This window comes from Coregonus clupeaformis, unplaced genomic scaffold (genome assembly GCF_020615455.1).
Source record: "Coregonus clupeaformis isolate EN_2021a unplaced genomic scaffold, ASM2061545v1 scaf0429, whole genome shotgun sequence".
NCBI lineage: Eukaryota > Metazoa > Chordata > Actinopteri > Salmoniformes > Salmonidae > Coregonus > Coregonus clupeaformis.
This window is the reverse complement of record NW_025533884.1, coordinates 327,994-342,371: the sequence shown is the minus strand read 5'-3', so window position 1 is coordinate 342,371 and position 14,378 is coordinate 327,994. Positions and strand designations below refer to the sequence as shown.

Below are 14,378 nucleotides of genomic sequence, written 5' to 3'. Positions count from 1 at the left end.
ATTAGGTACCTCCTTTATGCGTGATGTTATTTCTGTCTTTTGACAGACTTATTATTAATTAGACCCTTTCCATATCCATGGGTGTGTAATTTATCATGATGTTTATCAAGATAGGCTATCACTTCAATCGTATGATAATGTGTAGGAAAGAACATCTGATGAAAGAATGTAACCTTGCATTCTGAGATGCTCATAACTCCATATTCTCTCAACTTCTTCCTTGAACTCCCAGAATCTCAATTCTACCTCCAGACTACAGATGGCACTATTGCATCAGACACTATTGGACAGTGTCTACATGTCAATGCCTTGAACTGATCATTCACACATCACTATGATTGACAAATCAGCCTTTATGGACCATTTACAGGCATTTAATTACCTTCTCCACAAGAACAGGCCTAATTGCCTGGGTTGGCAAGTAAATTACATCCTCTCTCAAATTAAACATCCTTCATTGCTCTTCAAATGCGTAATTTACATTCAGTAATTCCTGTAAAAGTAACCACTATCAGTTTATGCTCAGAAAAAGTCCCTTGGCTTTCATTGGTTCTGCCAGATTGGTGTGCAAAATCAAATGCAGACACATCATACACTGACCATGGTATTAAAAACGGCTTTCTCCACTTCGGCTTTGAGCTCCGCGACCTCTTTAAATCCTAAAGCTGTCCAAAAAAGGCCATAAACTCAACGCTCAACTTTTCCATCAGTCTGCGAGTGAAATTATGAGACAATTGCTGCGACTTAATAAACAAAAAGCGATCTAAGTACCAGCTGACCCTGCACGGGTGAGCGAGAAACAAGACATTCATTTGGACCAGCCCGGATCCGACAATCACAAATGAGTGTGGTATAAGGAAACCAGACCTCCTTTTCACTGCATTAACATCTATTTTTCCCCCCTCATTTATAAATGTTCCCAGATTCATGAATTTGATTTGTGTCTGTGTTTTAATTACTGACAGCCAGTCCGTGTGCTCTGGGTCTCCCTAAACTGAAATGACAGAGGTGTTCTGCCGCGCCGCCACGCGTTGCAGTTACAGAGCCCTTATGGTGTCTGGGTAATTGAAGGGCGGGATTCCCAGCTGGATCCAGTGTGAGAAGCAAAGGCCTTTAGCCTTGCTGCTGTTCGTTTAATGAGAACGCTTCTCTCCCGCTCACTGGATAATGGCTAAAGCAGACAGCTCTAGTGTTGCTGATTGCTCTGCTGTTGCTACTGGTGGGGTAGAGTGGCTGGAGCTCGAACACCATAAGATCAGAGAAAGCTTACAGAGAGAGGATTTTATTATCATTATCATAAAAGTAATGAATCTGCCGTTAACATTATCAGTTGAGCCAATGTACTGATAAGAAAGATTGGTCCTATACACAAAAACAAAATAGACCCCAGGAAAATCCCAAAGACCAACCCACTGAAATGAGAAGATTTGCTCCAGACTGCGAACAATTCAAACCTTTATTAAGACATCTGGATGGACTGACAGAGAAAAAAACAATAGTTACAAAATAAAAACGTTTCATTTCATTTACAGACATAAGGAAATCTCGGAGGGCCTAGCTGCATACAGACGGACCTGTCCAAGCCCTCTCTTTATATTAGCATTTATTACAGCCACTCTCTTCTCTACTCACATCTCAGTCCCTGATCTCAATGCGGGAGCATCCTCTACCTGGCCTATGTCTCAAATGTCACCCCATGTATCCCATATAGTCCACTATATTTGCTCAGATAGGGCTCGGGTTAATAGTACTGCACTATAAAGGGCACTATGTAGGGCGTAGGGTGTCATTTCAGACACAGCCCTGCTCTAAATCATCAGGGGGAGGATAGGGGTGGTGGTGGTCGAGCCTGGAGGGGGTAGGGGAATGGAGGGTGCACAGCTCTGAGCCAACAGAGCTGCCTTGTTGAGCCATGTAGTTGGGGGTGGGGCTTAGGACATGGTGATCTGCATGGACTCCAGCATCTCCTCCACGGCCTTCACGGAGCATTTGTTCTCCTTTGTCCCGCGACCGGCCAGCTGCATGACAGAGAGAGAAGAGAGAAAACATCAGCTCATCACATCTTTAAAGAGGCCAAAGCACAGGGCTGGCTGAGGGAGAGCCAGCCAAGCCAACACACTCTATCGCACACTCAGTGTCACGATAACCTCATAGCCCTATCTCACGCTTCACCACATCAGGTCAAAACAGTTCAATCTGCAGACAACAGACTAAATTACACTGCGTATACCAAACATTTGGAACACCTTCCTAATATTGAGTTGCACTCAGAACAGCCTCAATTCGTCCGGGTATGGACTCTACAAGGTGTCGAAAGCGTTCCACAGGGATGCTGACCCATGTTGACTCCAGTGCTTACCATAGTTGTGTCAAGTTGGCTGGATGTCCTTTGGGTGGTGGACCATTCTTGATACACACGGGAAACTGTTGAGCGTGAAAACCCCAGCAGCGTAGCAGTTCTTGACACAGACCGTTATGCCTGGCACCTACTACCATACCCCGTTCATAGGCACTTAAATCTTGTCTTGCCCATTCACCCTCAATGACACACAAACACAATCCATGTCTCAATTGTCTCAAGGCTTAAAAATATTTATTTAACCTGTCTCCTCCCTTTCATCTACACTGATTGAAGTGGATTTAACAGGTGACATCAAAAAGGGATCATAGCTTTCACCTGGATTCACCTGGTCAGTCTATGTCATGGAAAGAGCAAGTGTTCTTAAGGTATTGTATACTCAGTGTATATAAACTCCACAAAACCAGCATAATGGGGCAACGTTGGAATGTCACATCAGCAGCCTGACAAACCTAGAATGATAACCTGACAGAAACACATGAAGCACCATGATGAAGACAGACTGGCCATGGGCAATTCCAGAGTGACTAACGGGGCAAAGAGAAGAGAAGCACCACCTGGAGTCAGGGATGTTCCTGGCCTGTTGCAAAAGAGCTGTGTGTCTGTGTGTGAGGAGGGGGAGAGGAGAGAGAGGGAGGGCCAGGATGTCCTGATGACTCATTGTCTCACGGCCGCACGTCTGGACAGCCCCAAACAGCCCCATAAACCACTGCTCCTAATCTCTGCCCCCCTCTCTCTCTCCCTCTGTGTATGTGTGTCCACGGGCCAGACTGGACTTCCTCTGTGACTCACACACACAGCCACTCAGACCTCTCCATCTCCCAATTAAACCACAATCAGCCCTGCTATTATCGGAACTCTCCTCTCGGCCCTGTCCCCAAACTACAGAGACTAACAGAGAACCTAATTTAGCCACGCTAGGCTAGGAGTTAGGACATGTGCCCCCTGCAACAACAACCACAGGCACTTGGCATTAGTGAGTTGTGCGGTAGACTACGCCTCATTCCCATTACAATAACTGCTATTTGGGCACAGGGACAGCAGCGTCGGGGAAAGCGTCCTAAGACTTGAGAGCAGGGTTGGTGTGTGTTTGTAAGGCAACATCTACAGCTGGGCGGAGAGCACACAGACAAGTCAGAGCAGCGCAGCGGAGGATATCTTTGGCCCTTTCTCAATAAAAGCATTATGAAAACCACATTAACCCCCTGTGCTGAAACAGAGACTGTGTTCCTTTCTCCCACATGGCTGATGTGCCATTTCTGGCTGGACACAGAGAGGAGCATATTCGGCCTGTCCTCAGGAATGAGCGATGGGTCTCCGGAGATGCTCTGGCTCCTCATTATAGACCAACATTCAATCCCAAGCTAACCCTAACCCTCTTTATCTGGCTTCTACCAGTTTTGCTAAATAGCAGAGTGCTTTACAGTAAATGTGTATATTCTAATACAAATCCACATTAGACAAGGTGAGTTTCCCACCATACAAATGTAAAGCGCTGCCACTTGGAGAACCTGGAAAAGCATTAGGCTATATAAATACAATCCATTATTATCGGAATAGTGAGGTGGGGCTTGCTGTCAACCATTTATGAACCTGTTGATATACTGTATGCACACACATGCATATCCAATATGATGTTTCCATATGGGGTAAAACTGTGTTTTCAGAGTGTGTCATAGAGAGGGAACTTGGTGAAAATGTACCTTTGGCAAAGAAGTAATTTCCGAGTGTGACTCATGCAGATGTATTAAAGCGGTGGTGTGGGGGCGGTGTGGTGTGGGTGAGGGGGAGTTGATGACGGTCAGCGCGTTTTGCTGTGTGCTTCCCTAATGTCCCATTATCCCCAACCACAGAGCCAGGCAGCCAATTATCTCGCTTGCCTAAGGTGAGGGGACTGTATTAACTCCAGCCCTGAACTCGAACAATCCAACTCGAGAAAGACTAATCAATGACCGAAAAAAATATGGCTCCACTGTCTATATTTCATTAGTTTATGTAACTGTAGGGTATATGTACAAACGAAAAACCACTAAAACGCCACAATTCAAGTGTTAAAATCTATCAAACCGTCAAAGATCATTCATTATTAATTTGTTAAGGACAGATCTTAAGGAACATTATGAATGAAAATGCATTTTAAAAGAACAGAATTGCATATTTTGAGTTTAAATATATTACTGCGCTTTAATTGTTGCGAATGCACGCTAGGGACCGTCCCGGGAACACTTCACATTTCCTGAAAAAAACTAAAATGACAAGACACGGGACATTACAACATTTCCCCCCAATGTTGACACTAATGCAATTCTACAAAATACACAGCAGCAGTTTACCAAAAATGTAATAGCACATTATCCAAACATGTTGTCGCATGGAAGCCTTTAGCCTAGCATATTAACTTCACACAAAGTCGCCATAAATTCAAAGCACACGCATAATTGACACTGCCTGACTGCACGTGCCACCCCGAATGCAGTTAATAAACCCTACAGGAAACCCCTACACCATAGGCTATAAAAGATTGTGCACTGTTTCGTACTTGCTGCCCATACGAGAGCTATGATTCGACAAAGCTATTTCCGGGATACACTCTGTGCGTCCTGAGCGCCTCTGTCGAGACAGCCTACTGCTAAAATGTGCTGAATTAATTGAGGAACATGATAATGCTCGGAATTTATGAACGGCCTGTTTCGCAATTCACAATAATGTAATTTTGGTCACTGGCATAGTGACCATATCTTGATTTATATACTGGAACTATTTGTTACGTTACCCAGCAAGAAAACCAAAAAAGTCGCTCAAACAGAAGGGGGAACTACCAAAGAGTCACTGACAACAACTAAAACAAAACAGGTGGAGTTTTAGGAGGGGTTCTAAAAGACACTCATTGGGTCTCCACTGAAAGTTGCATAGCAACAACAACTGGGACCTAAAAGACACCCACCATGAGCACCCCACAACATTTGCCCACTAAGAGGCAAACAAAAGAAAAATCCACAACAAACTTAGACAGGAAGCAAACCAAAACAGGTGTAACACATATTGACTAACGACGTGACATCAATCGATACGCCCTGCGTGCTAACGAGCTATACGTGCTAAAGTCCAACCTCATAACATTAATGGAAAAACCAAAACCTGTAACACCTTCCCCCTTAAGACAACAAATATATCCTATATTTTTGTTGGACAAGTTCTCTCACCACCAACAGAAAACAACTTCCATTGCACAACATAACCAACTTAAATTAATCACTACTTAAATGCGTCGACTTCTCCAATATAAACATTGCCACTACTAGCTGTCAACAATTAAAGACAAAACAGCCACCTCTATTTTTCTTTCTATAGTTGCCCAAAACTCGCACGTTTTCGTAAAACTCACATACGCTTCTATAACTCTCGTCCCCTTCGAACGAGCGCAACCAAAACAAAACTCATCTCCAAAATGTGCAGTGAAAATAAATTGTGAGCCAGGGCTACACACTGGCTAAACACAAAACGTATCGACTGCCCACCCTTGGAAGACAATCAGCAACCAAGTTGTCCTTACCACAGACATGTCTGATTTCAAGGGGAAACTCCTGTAATATACATACCAACTTTCCTCTTGTGATTTTCCTTAGTGGAATGGAGTGGCAGCGCACATGATCAAATCAAATCACATTTTATTTGTCACATGCCCGAATACAACAGGTACCTTACCGTGGAATGCTTACTTACAAGCCCTTAACCAACAATGCAGTTCAAGAAATAGATGGTTAAGAGAAACTGGTTACCACTCTTTGCTTTGGGCAAAGGACCAACACAATCCACCAAAACCCTGCTGAAAGGTTTGTCAAAAGCAGGAATAGGTTGCAAAGGTCCAACCGGTACAGCTTGGTACGGTTTACCCGTCCGCTGGCAAACGCGACAGGATTTACAGTAAGACAAAACATCCTGTTTCAGACCAGGCCAGAAGAAGTTATCCAAGATACAGTCATACGTCTTGTTGACCCCAAGATGGCCTGCCATACTACCATCGTGAGCCAACCTCAGTATCTCTTGTTGAAGCGTAACTGAAACTGCAATTTCAGATACACTGGGCCAATCGTCTTGCCCAGAAGTGGCACGAGAACTCCATATCCTCATTAGAATACCATCTCTGTCAAAGTAACGCACACTAACTTCATCAAACTCCGCCTCTTGACATATCTCAGCAAAAAGAGGGGAGAGGGAAACATATTTACTCTGTTCCGAAATCAGCTGCTTCCTAGACATCAAAGTGTCAACTGTAGGGACCTTCTCTTCCTTCAGTGGTCCTACAAACTCTCTCACCTTTGGAGTATTCAAAGGAGAGGTCAACTCAGGAGGTTTACCGAAATCAGGATCACCCATAAACGTCTCGGACAGATCGACCATGGTGGGATCGCTGACATCCTCCTCAAAACTAGCACACACTGGGAACTCTCCAGGGTACTTTTCTGATAACCCATCGGGTTCCTCTACTCTGGGTTCCTTACAAATGACAGGATTTGGCACAACCTTCCCTCCAACCAAATCTGATAACTATGAATTATTCCCGGTATTGAAACTCGGTAGATTTTCAAGGAAAATATTAATCCCTAGTGCAAATGGGGAGCGCATGTAATCGTGGTAATTCTGCCAAAAAGTTATACTCTAAAATAGGGAAAGTGTAGGGTTAAATACGCAAGACATTTCCTAGTCAGTTGCACAACTGAATGCATTCAACCAAAATGTGTCTTGTGCGTTTAACCCAACCCCTCTGAATCATAGAGGTGCAGAGGGCTGCCTTTATCAAAGTTCATGTCGACCCAATGGGTAATTGTTAAGTTGTTTGGCAAGGATAGGTGATTTGGAAACAGCATAATCTGCTCTTTCTGATACTATATAGACATAAAAAGATCTTACCTGCTTGTGACTATGTAGGAGTCACTCTGTTTAATTTCCCTGCCGGGCCCTGTCTTTCCGTTTTCAGTAGTAACATTTTTAACGTTCTTGCCCCAGTCGCTTTGACCCCATTGTGACGTCTGCTCCCACAACACCACTCACCTGCTGCCTTTTCTCGTACTGAGGTATGACAATCACCAGGTACAGCGGGTCATAAAAGCGGGATGGCTGACACGAGCAGCCCTTTAATGCCCCCATCAATCAGTCAGCACAAGCACACAGCAGCCAGGCCAGCCCTGCGGAGGCCCACAATGATCCACAGCGGCTCCCTTTCAAATAGCCCAGGACCCATTTAAAAAGTCAACCTTGCGCCCTGTCATTTTTCCTCTCACACGCAGGGTGGGGTCCCGCTGCTCTGCTGCCCCTGCCATTACCAGGCAACTTAAAACAAACACAGCCCAACAGGTTGCTGGCCGGGCCCGCCGGTAGCCTCTTCCTGTTCCCTGGCTGATAAGGGTGTGGCTCTGGCTCTGTCTGAGAGTGGAGACCAAACACACATGGTATTTTCCCTTGTGCATTTACTCACCAAATAGAAACACTTAAAATGTGAATAAATATTCCACACCCACAGTGTTGAGTGTAACATTGTAAAGTGTGCCTGACTGACTGATTGACACCACCCACAGTGTTGGAAAACTAACACAGTTAAGTGTTCTTGATTAATCAACACCCAACGTGTTAGAGACCCAACACCCATACTCCTACTAACCTCTGTGGTGGAAACCCTCCCAGCACTCCAGGAGGGAAAGACAGTGCTGAGTGTGTCAAGACGTGGGCTTTAGTGGCTCAGCGGGGTTCCACTCTCCCGACAGAGCCCGCACATGCAGAGCAAGGAACTGCTTATTACATGTTTAACTGTCAATGCCTAAATAAGCAACATATATCACCCCTTATGGCAGAAAATAGTTATATTAAATACGCATTTACACTACCGGTCAAAAGTTTTAGAACACCTACAGTGAGGGAAAAAAAGTATTTGATCCCCTGCTGATTTTGTACGTTTGCCCACTGACAAAGAAATGATCAGTCTATAATTTTAATGGTAGGTTTATTTGAACAGTGAGAGACAGAATAACAACAACAAAATCCAGAAAAACTAATGTCAAAAATGAAATAAATTGATTTGCATTTTAATGAGGGAAATAAGTATTTGACCCCCTCTCAATCAGAAAGATTTCTGGCTCCCAGGTGTCTTTTATACAGGTAACGAGCTGAGATTAGGAGCACACTCTTAAAGGGAGTGCTCCTAATCTCAGCTTGTTACCTGTATAAAAGACACCTGTCCACAGAAGCAATCAATCAGAGATTAGGAGCACTCCCTTTAAGAGTGTGCTCCTAATCTCAGCTCGTTACCTGTATAAAAGACACCTGTCCACAGAAGCAATCAATCAATCAGATTCCAAACTCTCCACCATGGCCAAGACCAAAGAGCTCTCCAAGGATGTCAGGGACAAGATTGTAGACCTACACGACCATCGCCAAGCAGCTTGGTGAGAAGGTGACAACAGTCGGTGCGATTATTCACAAATGGAAGAAACACAAAAGAACTGTCAATCTCCCTCGGCCTGGGGCGCCATACAAGATCTCACCTCGTGGAGTTGCAATGATCATGAGAACGGTGAGGAATCAGCCCAGAACTACATAGGAGGATCTTGTCAATGATCTCAAGGCAGCTGGGACCAACTCACCAAGCAAAACAATTGGTAACACACTACGCCGTGAAGGACTGAAATCCTGCAGTGCCCGCAAGGTCCCCCTGCTCAAGAAAGCACAAATACAGGCCTGTCTGAAGTTTGCCAATGAACATCTGAATGATTCAGAGGAGAACTGGGTGAAAGTGTTGTGGTCAGATGAGACCAAAATCGAGCTCTTTGGCATAAACTCAACTCGCCGTGTTGGGAGGAGGAGGAATGCTGCCTATGACCCCAAAAACACCATCCCCACCGTCAAACATGGAGGTGGAAACATTATGCTTTGGGGGTGTTTTTCTGCTAAGGGGACAGGACAACTTCACCGCAAAGGGACGATGGACGGGGCCATGTACCGTCAAATCTTGGGTGAGATCCTCCTTCCCTCAGCCAGGGCATTGAAAATGGGTCGTGGATGGGTATTCTAGCATGACAATGACCCAAAACACACGGCCAAGGCAACAAAGGAGTGACTCAAGAAGAAGCACATTAAGGTCCTGGAGTGGCCTAGCCAGTCTCCAGACCTTAATCCCATAGAAAATCTGTGGAGGGAGCTGAAGGTTAGAATTGCCAAACGTCAGCCTCGAAACCTTAATGACTTGGAGAAGATCTGCAAAGAGGAGTGGAACAAAATCCCTCCGGAGATGTGTGCAAACCTGGTGGCCAACTACAAGAAACGTCTGACCTCTGTGATTGCCAACAAGGGTTTTGCCACCAAGTACTAAGTAATGTTTTGCAGAGGGGTCAAATACTTATTTCCCTCATTAAAATGAAAATCAATTTATAATTATTCTGTTTCTCACTGTTCAAATAAACCTACCATTACAATTATAGACTGATCATGTCTTTGTCAGTGGGCAAACGTACAAAATCAGCAGGGGATCAAATACTTTTTTCCCCTCACTGTACTCATTCAAGAGTATTTCTTTATTTTTTACTATTTTCTACATTGTAGAATAATAGTGAAGACATCAAAACTATGAAATAACACATATGGAATCATGTAGTAACCAAAAAAGTGTTAAACACATTTTATATTTCAGATTCTTCAAGTAGCCACGCTTTGCCTTGATGAAAGCTTTGCACACTCTTGGCATTCTCTCAACCAGCTTCATGAGGTAGTCATCTGGAATGCTTTTCCAACAGTCATGAAAGAGTTCCCACATATGCTGAGCACTTGATGGCTGTTTTTTCTTCACTCTGCGGTCCAACTAATCCCAAACCATCTCAACTGGGTTGAGGTCGGGTGATTGTGGAGGCCAGGTCATAGCCCTTACACAGCCTGGAGGCGTTTTGGGTCATTGTCCTGTTGAAAAACAAATGATAGTCCCACTAAGTGCAATCTGAGGTGCAGTTAACTCTAATGAACTTATCCTCTGCAGCAGAGGTAGAAGTAACTCTGGGTCTTCCTTTCCTGTGGTGGTCCTCATGAGAGCCAGTTTCATCATAGCGCTTGATAGTTTTTGCGACTGCACTTGAAGAAACGTTCAAAGTTCATGAAATGTTCCAGATTGACTGACCTTCATGTCTTAAAGTAATGATGGACTGTCGTTTCTCTTTGCTTATTTGAGCTGTTCTTGCCATAATATGGACTTGGTCTTTTACTAAATAGGGCTATCTTCTGTATACCACCCCTACATTGTGACAAAACAACTGATTGGCTCAAACACATTAAGGAAAGAAATTCCACAAATTAACTTTTAACAAGGCACACCTTGTTAATTGATATGCATTCCATGGTGACTACCTCATGAAGCTGGTTGAGAGAATGCCAAGAGTGTGCAAAGCTGTCATCAAGGCAAAGGGTGCTACTTTGAAGAATCTCAAATATAAAATATATTTAGATTTGTTTAATACATGATTCCATATGTGTTATTTCATAGTTTTGATGTCTTCACTATTATTCTAAACTCAGCAAAAAAAGAAACGTCCCTTTTTCAGGACCCTGTCTTTCAAAGATAATTCGTAAAAATCTAAATAACTTCACAGATCTTCATTGTAAAGGGTTTAAACACTGTTTCCCATGCTTGTTCAATTAACCATAAACAATTAATGAACATGCACCTGTGGAACGGTCGTTAAGACACTAACAGCTGGTAGAGCACGGCGCTTGTAACGCCAGGGTAGTGGGCGCTTGTAACGCCAGGGTAGTGGGTTCGATCCCCGGGACCACCCATATGTAAAAATGTATGCACACATGACTGTAAGTCGCTTTGGATAAAAGCGTCTGCTAAATGGCATATTATATTATATTATACAGATGGTAGGCAATTAAAGTCACAGTTATGAAAACTTAGGACACTAAAGAGGCCTTTCTACTGACTCTGAAAAACACCCATAGAAAGATGCCCAGGGTCCCTGCTCATCTGCGTGAACGTGCCTTAGGCAAGCTGCAAGGAGGCATGAGGACAATAAATTGTAATGTCCGTACTGTGAGACGCCTAAGACAGCGCTACAGGGAGACAGGACGGACAGCTGATCGTCCTCGCAGCAGCAGACCACGTGTAACAACACCTGCACAGGATCGGTACATCTGAACATCACACCTGCGGGACAGGTACAGGATGGCAACAACAACTGCCCGAGTTACACCAGGAACGCACAATCCCTCCATCAGTGCTTAGACTGTCCGCAATAGGCTGAGACAGGCTGGACTGAGGGCTTGTAGGCCTAATGTAAGGCAGGTCCTCACCAGACATCACCGGCATCAACGTCGCCTATGGGCACAAACCCACCGTCACTGGACCAGATAGGAATGGCAAAAAGTGCTCTTCACTGACGAGTCGCGGTTTTGTCTCACCCAGGGGTGATGGTCAGATTCGCGTTTATCGTCGAAGGAATGAGCGTTACACCGAGGCCTGTACTCTGGATCGGGATCGATTTGGAGGTGGAGGGTCCGTCATGGTCTGGGGTGGTGTGTCACAGCATCATCGGACTGAGCTTGTTGTCATTGCAGGCAATCTCAACGCTGTGCGTTACAGGGAAGACATCCTCCTCCCTCATGTGGTACCCTTCCTGCAGGCTCATCCTGACATGACCATCCAGCATGACAATGACACAAGCCATACTGCTCATTCTGTGCATGATTTCCTGTAAGACTGGAATGTCAGTGTTCTGCCATGGCCAGCGAAGAGCCCGGATCTCAATCCCATTGAGCACGTCTGGGACCTGTTGGATCGGAGGGTGAGGGCTAGGGCCATTCCCCCCAGAAATGTCCGGGAACTTGCAGGTGCCTTGGTGGAAGAGTGGGGTAACATCTCACAGCAAGAACTGGCAAATCTGGTGCAGTCCATGAGGAGGAGTTGCACTGCAATACTTAATGCAGCTGGTGGCCACACCAGATACTGACTGTTACTTTTGATTTTGACCCCCCCTTTGTTCAGGGACACATTATTCAATTTATGTTAGTCACATGTCTGTGGAACTTGTTCAGTTTATGTCTCAGTTGTTGAATCTTGTTATGCTCATACAAATATTTACACATGTTAAGTTGGCTGAAAATAAACGCAGTTGACAGTGAGAGGACATTTCTTTTTTTGCTGAGTTTACAATGTAGAAAATGTATGTAAAGACAAGATTAAATCAAGAATAGTCTGATAGGTGACAATATTAGCCTATCACTTTTTTTTTATGCTAGTGGTTGTATACATTTGGGATCTATCGCATCCCACAACTGTCCCAGACTATGTTTGGAATATTTATTTCTCGCACAGAATAGGGCAACTTTTGTACTATGGGGGATAGTAGATTGACATAGGCTAGTGCTTTTGCTGTTCGTTAGGCCTACTATCTTGTTGGCTGACAAAAAGTAAATGTGGACAGTTCTTCCAATATCTTCAATATGCACCTCGGAATTGGATAAGGACGCACGCAGGTGCGTCCCCGATGTGTCTGTCTTCACTTGTAGCCTGTGAGAAAGACCCGATCACGTGATGGAGAGCCGTGTGAGTGAGCAATGCATCGGTGCAGGCAGCACTCAGGGGGAAGGCATGGATTTTTTTAGGGTGCATTATGGCCACACAAAGGGGATGCCGCTGTGAAATTCATGGCATTATCAAATGCTTCTCAAATTGTGAAATAGAGACTGATGAAGTGTGTACAGCCTGCGCAAAAAACAAAGCAGAGCTTATGCCTTTCAAGTGACTTATCATGCAGCCTTAAAATGTATTAAAAATCAGAACATATAGCCCAACGTTTGTAGAACAACTAAAGTTACATTAATAACTCTAAATTAAGCATATAGGAGGACCTATTTCTTTAACTGCTCAACACAGAATAGCCATATGTGCGCACTCCCTCAAATCATTTGGAGAAAATATCCTTTCTATTTTATTCAGCTTTATTCAATTGTATTCTTCATACTATAAAATAATAGAAAATAATGAAACGGAATACTATTCTGTTCTTCTGAAATAGACTACATTTTCTTCATATCATGTTTCTTTAGACCTGTCTAAAATAAATAATGGATTTATTGTGAAGGTGTAGGATATAGACTTTTTAAAAATGTAGATGTTCCAAAGGTCTACATCAGTGGGTTGTAGGCTGTGTGTGGAAGCCAGGAGATGCTAAATGTGTTTATGTTAATTAACGGTCAATTATCGTGAGACCGACAGTTATTTGCTTGACAATCACCGGCTGACGACATTTCGTGACAGCCACAGCCCTACTTTGAAACAACATCCACAACGAAAATGTTTTTCACTCAGTTTCAACCTGTTGTTAAACTTCTTTCTTCAAATTGATCATCACAGAGAGGTCAAAATGTTTTGCCTAACAGCGAGATTTAAAAGCATGATACTGTTTTGATGAATATGGTCTCCACAACAGCCCTAGGCACCACACCTAATTCTGCCAATAACCTCACCAACAGTGATTGGCTAGATTAATCTCACCTGGTCTAAAGCAGAAATGTTCAATAAAATACATAAAGTACCTGTGGCACTACAGAACCAGTGCTGACTACCCTTGTTGTATAGGAACAGTTAAGTGGAAAAGGCAAGTGGGAAAGGACCCATGTGGCTCAGTCGGTAAAGCATGGCGCTTGCAACAGCAGGGTTGTGGGTTCGATTACCACGGGGGACCAGTACGAAAAAAAGTATGAAAATGTATGCACTACTGTAAATCGCTCTGAATAAGAGCGTCTGCTAAATGACTAAAATGTAAATGGTGTAGCTTCCAAAATTAAAGTTGACACCTGCCCTCTGTCTCGGTGTAACTCACCTGATAGGCTCGGTTGATTTGATTGGTGGCCCAAGCAGCATACTTCACATTGGACTTTTTCACTGTGGCGTTCACTTTGGGGCTGGCAGCAATGTGGCTTGCCGACTAGACGGGAAGAAGAAGAAGGGAGTGGAAAGCAGGGGAGAGAGGAAAGAGGA

The 14,378-nt window shown here is 44.1% G+C and overlaps 1 protein-coding gene across 1 annotated transcript in view; it reads right to left on the bottom strand.

The window, feature by feature from the left end:
* Nucleotides 1-1,442: 1,442 nt before the first annotated feature.
* The window catches only part of LOC121585968 (ER membrane protein complex subunit 2), a 72,906-nt gene continuing 59,970 nt past the window's right edge, over nt 1,443-14,378 (bottom strand). Inside the window, exons 10-11 of the mRNA XM_041902341.2 lie at nt 14,221-14,325; nt 1,443-2,018 (exon numbers count right to left, since the gene is read on the bottom strand). Coding sequence (XP_041758275.1) covers nt 1,932-2,018; nt 14,221-14,325 — 192 coding nt within the window. The 3' untranslated portion in view covers nt 1,443-1,931. The remainder of the gene's footprint in view (nt 2,019-14,220; nt 14,326-14,378) is intronic.